The sequence below is a fragment of the Aphanomyces astaci genome (genome assembly GCF_000520075.1).
Source record: "Aphanomyces astaci strain APO3 unplaced genomic scaffold supercont1.60, whole genome shotgun sequence".
Classification (NCBI taxonomy): domain Eukaryota; phylum Oomycota; class Saprolegniomycetes; order Saprolegniales; family Verrucalvaceae; genus Aphanomyces; species Aphanomyces astaci.
Genome location: NW_009798323.1, coordinates 133311 through 138871, shown reverse-complemented (window position 1 = coordinate 138871; position 5561 = coordinate 133311). Strand labels below are relative to the sequence as shown.

Here is a 5561-nt window from a genome sequence, read left to right as displayed (position 1 = left end):
TATTTATACAAATATTAGGAGGTAAGCCAACTATTGGACTTCACGTTCCCACCAATAATATTCGTGGACATCGCGTTTCAACTTCCAACGAGTCATGTCGAAAGCAAGCAAAGGGCGCGGTAAGAGTTGGTAAACGGCGTCGGTTGATCTCTTGCTCGACCACGTCCAAGAGATATTGCCTCTTGGCAAAAACGGCTGGGCTAAGGTTGAGCTCAAATAAAGCAAGGTAGGTAGCGCATACCGACAACGCGATGGTGAGTCTCTTAAGCGCAAGTACCAGAAGCTTCGCAACAATCCTAAACGAGACCGGGAACCCGAAGTGTCCGCCTGATGGTCGACGGGCCAAACAAATTGCGCGTGATATTGATACAAAGGCAGAAGTCCTCCCACTTGGAGATGAGTGCGAGGAGGACAAAGACGAAGCACTATGCACGCCGACACCATTTACCCCAACAAAGGGTATGTGACATTTGAAACTGTGTATTCACGTATATTATGTAGATATGAGACCTCTGACGAACTTGGGAAGCCGAACCGAACTGGACTTGCCAGAAGTGAATTGGTTGGTCGTGAAAGCACAGCATACTCGTGATAAAGTAATATACGATGTAATCAAACGCATCAGGTGTTACCGACACAGTCGCGACAAATGACTGTGCATCTCGGGCCTTGTACATGGTGTACCATGGACTCATCTCTTGAGATTCAAAGAGTGGAACTGACTTGATGAAGTTTCGCTCTTTCAACCGTCTGCGGATTCGTAGAGCATACATGCTTCGACGTAGGCGCTGTCGTCGCGAGGCCACAAGCACCAAAGCGAGGTTCATGATATATGTTACATGAAGCGTTTTGGTGCTCGTTGCCATTGAATTTTATCCAATAAACTGTTGATTCAAATTAATTTCACCCTATAGAATTAGGAAAAGTTTGCTACTTGCGTGGGTTTTGGTGGCCCTGGTATCGCGTGACGTGACGAAGCAAATTTGACCACAATAATAAATAATACACATCATATCCGGACAAATATAGTTTGTATCGGCGATTTGTGTAGGTTTTGGAAGTCCTCCATTCTATTGTCTGTAAGATTCATATTCATGCTGCCGGCGTGCTCCAGGACGTCGGGGTAGCAGACTTCGTTGTAGATGTCCATTGGGAACTCAATCGCATAGAACTATAAACGACCCAATAGTTCCGTTGAGAAATCTGTTTTATGGAGCGTTTACATTATGATGTAGTAAAATTTATTGGCAACCGGTGTGGGTCTGAAAAATGTAAATTTTGTTGATGTAGTGATGTACTTTGGAGATTTTTACATTTCTACATCAGCCGATGGGGATGCTCTTAGCCATATCGCCAAAGTTAACGTTAACTCGCTAGGACGGGAGTTAGCATTACTGGTACATATTGTATCATATGTACTAACTGGTACATATTGTATCATATGTACTAACTAGTATTAATACTTCGAAGCAATATTATTGCCGAGCAAATACAAGCAAAACAGTAACATGCTATCACTCAATCTGGTTTCGATTTATCCTATCGATGCACACAACACACAAACTGTTATAAACGTGCTTTCACCACGCAAAATATAGAGAGGTTTTCCAACACATCTGATTGAAGGTTGGCATCGTGAACACAGATTCTTCAAGCTTTAATAACGTTCGTGACAGGATGATTCAGAGCAGTGCATATTTGCCTGTAGGATCTGTACTCAAAAGTAATATCGAGTACGTAGGGTGAGCCTGCAGTAATTCAACGTCCCTGTCTACATTCTTGCAATAACGTTAATCATCCAATGATTTACGCTGTGGCGTGATATATATACCAACTACCTACCTAGCGACTATCACTGCATTCTACATGTATCTATATCTGACACTATATAATCTCGCGACATTCATATAAGTGTAGTGTACAGTACATACGTGTCGTACTAATGGCGTGATGCACGGCCGCGCCGCAAGCGGTCTCCAAATTGTCGCTCTAGGCGGACATCAAGCCGATGGTATGGCACCCCACAGTCCCAGCACCCTCTTCACGTCAAGGTTAGACCATGATCGTGGACCGGAAACGCCACTCGGCGGTGCTCCACCGGTACCAAGAACACACAGCCGTGTCGGCCTTCGATCCGACAAACCGAGCTGCATTTATTATCAACTGGATGACGAGGCTGCGATTGAACAACGCACTGGTGAGGATTACCAACACTTTCAGGTTCCACTTGACGCTCGCATATTCACATGATGAGCAATCATGAAAGCCATCAGACCGAACAGAAAGGGGCAGAAACAGAAGAAGACGCACCGACAGCGGAGCTGGAGAAGGTCCCAACCAGTGGGACCTCGACCATGCAGCCGATCGAAGATGAAACCAAGGAAGAACACCCATCACCCTAGAGAGGAAGCTATCGATTGGCGCCATATTCAATGCCCAAGTTATTAGAAGGCGGCTACATCAAGTTGGGCAACTACGATGATGTGAAGACCGATCTGGTTCGATATCAAGAATGCCAAAAAGGGGCGAAAGCGAGCCAATGCGGTGAAAGTGAGCCAATGCGGTGAAAGTGAGCCAATGCGGTGAAACCGTATCGTCCCGATGGCCCGCCCGATAGTTCATACGACGATGAAAGCGAAGATGAACGTCGGAAGGCAAATGCGGAACGACATCGACGGAATCGCGAAGCGAATCCAAAGAATATGAACTACGTGGCCCAAGCCAAGGCGGAACATGCGCGTCGGTGGGCAGCTGCTTTTGACTCACCCGTATGGCAGCCAATAGCGCAGCAGTGGACAACACAACCAGAGAACGCAGGATGGACTCCAGTGAGTGGTCCACATCAGAGTGGACCTTCACTGGTGCTCAAGGACAACGAGTACCCCCCCATCACGACTGTTGACCGTGACTCTCTGGTGGTCTGGAAACGCAAACGTGGCCGGTATGAAGAAAAGCTCAAGGATAACGCCCAGAGAATGCAACATGATTTGTGCTCTACAGCTGTCCCCTGGCTTGAATCAGGTGATCGCAGCATGGTTGAAGCTGCTTGCCTGTGCCTGTGGGACATCAACATCGATGACCTGGATGAAAGCGAGTTTCGCGAGCGCATATGAAAGATCATTGGAGAACCAGCGAACAAGTGGACCGTCACAAAGGCCGAAATGAAGGAACAATGCAAGAAATTGCGTGTGGGCCTCTTTGGCGACGTGGCAAGTCGTGATGTGTCCTATATGGAGCGAGTGAACAACATCATCGATACGACGGGATGGAAGTCACAGCACAAGGCCCCAAACATGCTCAAGACCTTCATCAAGGTAGTGGCATCATGCATCACACCATTCGACGTACGCGATCGAGTCAAGGAAAAGATGAAGACAGTCCAAGCCAGTACCCTGGTGGAATTCTCCAAGATCCTGGCGGAACAATTGGAAAGAACGTACAGGCGGAGTTAATAATTAAATCACGGGGTGGCGATCGAAAGCGAGGGCGCGACTGGGATGAGAAGGGACAGCGAACTGGAAAGAACGAACAGTATCAACGTGAAGCGTACTATCAGAATGGCAACGTCCCACGCCCGAAAGGCGGTTATACCAAGCCAGCCCGGTGGAACGTGGACATGACGGACCTCCTCGTGCTCATGGAGCGACAGGAGGGCCGACGACGAACAAGTATGGGACCCCAGCGGCAACGCGGCGTCCGTTTGAAGATAGTTAACAGCCCAGAAAGCGAGCCAAGTATGGCCCCGGCCAAGACAACCGTGGAGCGTTATACTTCGTCTGCCAACAACCGGGACACCGTGCGTGCGAATGCCCAAACAAGAAGGAAGACTCAGCGCGAGCAGATCACCTTCGAAAGGGCAAGAATGCGGTGAAGCGTTTCAAGTACAAGCAACGCAAGGCGGAATTGAAGGCGAAGCGAGCGGTCAAAGCGGTCAAAGCCAAGATAGCCGAAGATGACCGCGAATAGCGATGGATTCGACTCAACGGAGTATTCGAAGTGCCCTACTGTCCCGATACTGGCGCCTACCAGAACGTTCTACCCCAGCGGATGCTGGAAGAGTTGATGACGTTACAGCCTGACCTTATGATGGTGATGCTCAAGGAGCCGATGATCGGGATGGCATGCAACAACTTGCCCTTCCAAGCGAACGCTTACGTGGACCCTGTTTGACGAGGAGCGCCGATCGTGGTTGACTCAGTTGTCAAACGACCGTTCACAAGCGGATTTGGAGCGTCGTGAGATGAACATCGCGATGCAGGCGGAACGATATCCGACTTCTGTCAGAACGGCTGGAACTGTTTCGCGTGCCGCCAGCAACCCCGAACCAACCCAACGTCGTCTCTGCTGTGGGGTATGAAACAGCGCATCCCGTTGAATAACCTGACTACTTGCATGACTCGACGGTACAAGTATGGCGAGCCCCGTCTGGTGGTTCTTCGGTTTCTTCTACGGTCATGGGCTCTGACTTCACGATCGACCGGACTCTGGTCCTTGGTATACACCCCTCGAAAGGTTGAGTGACTGACAAATTGAATGCCATCTTTGACACCTTGAAGACGATGCAGACTCCGTTCCTTCCGACGAGTCATAGTATACCGGTGTACATGGCGGGAACGAGCATTCAGTTATGGAGCCGGCTCTGGCTTCGACGATGGGAACGCACGCCCCGCTTCGTCCGGAGCCGTACCGGTCCGCACCTGCCCCTAAGAGTGGCCGTGGCGATGGAGGTGAAGGGAACGATCCTCGCTGGTTTGGAGAAGGCGCATATGGTTCGGGTGGACTCAGTGGGGGCGGCGGCAGATCCGGAGGGAATGGTGGTGATGGCGGTGGAGGTCCGGCTCCGTATTCACGGTTTGGTGCGGACCCATACTCCCGTCGGCCAGCGCCGGCGGATCGACATTCGTTGGTGGGCAACGCCCGCAAGCAATCGCTGAAGCTCGAAAGTGTGGACAAGTTGCAAGTGAACCATTTCTTGGGACATCTCGACGACCTTCAGATTGAGTTCGAGCTGACGGATATCGAGCTCATCCGCATCTTTGAATACCGCGTGACCGAGTCGAAGATCCGTACTGTCCAGGATTGGTGGGCCCGTCTTCACCGCGAAAGCTCGAACCGGACTTGGCGCAGCACAAGAAGCGCATTTTATAAGGAGTTTGTACAGAAGAGCATGAGCGCGAAGATGGCCGAAATTACGCAGAACAGTATCCGCAAGGCGAAAGACCCGTCCGGGAATACGCGTGGCGTATCAAGGATGCCACCCAAGATCTCGAGTTGCGATATTCTCAAGCGGTGCAGATCTTCATCGACGGTTGCAAAGACCCTGGCGTGGCCTCGTGCATCCATGGGTTGGAGACGCAACCGGGTACGATTCAGGAATGCCTGGACTACCTTCGTTTTCGCGACGTGGACCTTCATATGCGACTCAATGACGCGAACGGACACGACGTTCCCCGATCTACGATCTTACGAACTCGATGGATGCGACCAGCAAGTCCACAGAAGAGGCTATGGCTGCGCTTCGGGCGGATGTAGCCTCGATGATGCAAAACCAGTTGGCTTCA

At 50.4% G+C, this 5561-nt stretch overlaps 5 protein-coding genes across 5 annotated transcripts; 4 read left to right on the top strand and 1 right to left on the bottom strand.

Annotated features, from left to right (window-relative positions):
* Window positions 1–296: 296 nt before the first annotated feature.
* On the bottom strand, window positions 297–695 carry H257_14664 (hypothetical protein; the record flags this gene model as incomplete). Its single annotated transcript, XM_009842555.1, has 2 exons — window positions 297–425; window positions 522–695. The coding sequence occupies 2 exons, from the start codon at window positions 693–695 to the stop codon at window positions 297–299; spliced, it is 303 nt and encodes a 100-aa protein (XP_009840857.1).
* Window positions 696–2059: 1364 nt separating this feature from the next.
* Window positions 2060–2402, top strand: H257_14663 (hypothetical protein; the record flags this gene model as incomplete). Its single annotated transcript, XM_009842554.1, has 2 exons — window positions 2060–2197; window positions 2274–2402. 2 exons carry the CDS (start codon window positions 2060–2062, stop codon window positions 2400–2402), a joined length of 267 nt encoding a protein of 88 aa, XP_009840856.1.
* Window positions 2403–2702: 300 nt separating this feature from the next.
* Window positions 2703–3113, top strand: H257_14662 (hypothetical protein; the record flags this gene model as incomplete). Its single annotated transcript, XM_009842553.1, has 1 exon — window positions 2703–3113. One exon carries the CDS (start codon window positions 2703–2705, stop codon window positions 3111–3113), a length of 411 nt encoding a protein of 136 aa, XP_009840855.1.
* A 48-nt stretch (window positions 3114–3161) lies between these two features.
* On the top strand, window positions 3162–3966 carry H257_14661 (hypothetical protein; the record flags this gene model as incomplete). Its single annotated transcript, XM_009842552.1, has 3 exons — window positions 3162–3395; window positions 3482–3796; window positions 3856–3966. The coding sequence occupies 3 exons, from the start codon at window positions 3162–3164 to the stop codon at window positions 3964–3966; spliced, it is 660 nt and encodes a 219-aa protein (XP_009840854.1).
* Window positions 3967–4559: 593 nt separating this feature from the next.
* H257_14660 (hypothetical protein) lies at window positions 4560–5532 on the top strand (the record flags this gene model as incomplete). The annotated part of the gene is made up of 3 exons (XM_009842551.1): window positions 4560–4842; window positions 4884–5066; window positions 5162–5532. 3 exons carry the CDS (start codon window positions 4560–4562, stop codon window positions 5530–5532), a joined length of 837 nt encoding a protein of 278 aa, XP_009840853.1.
* Window positions 5533–5561: the final 29 nt, after the last annotated feature.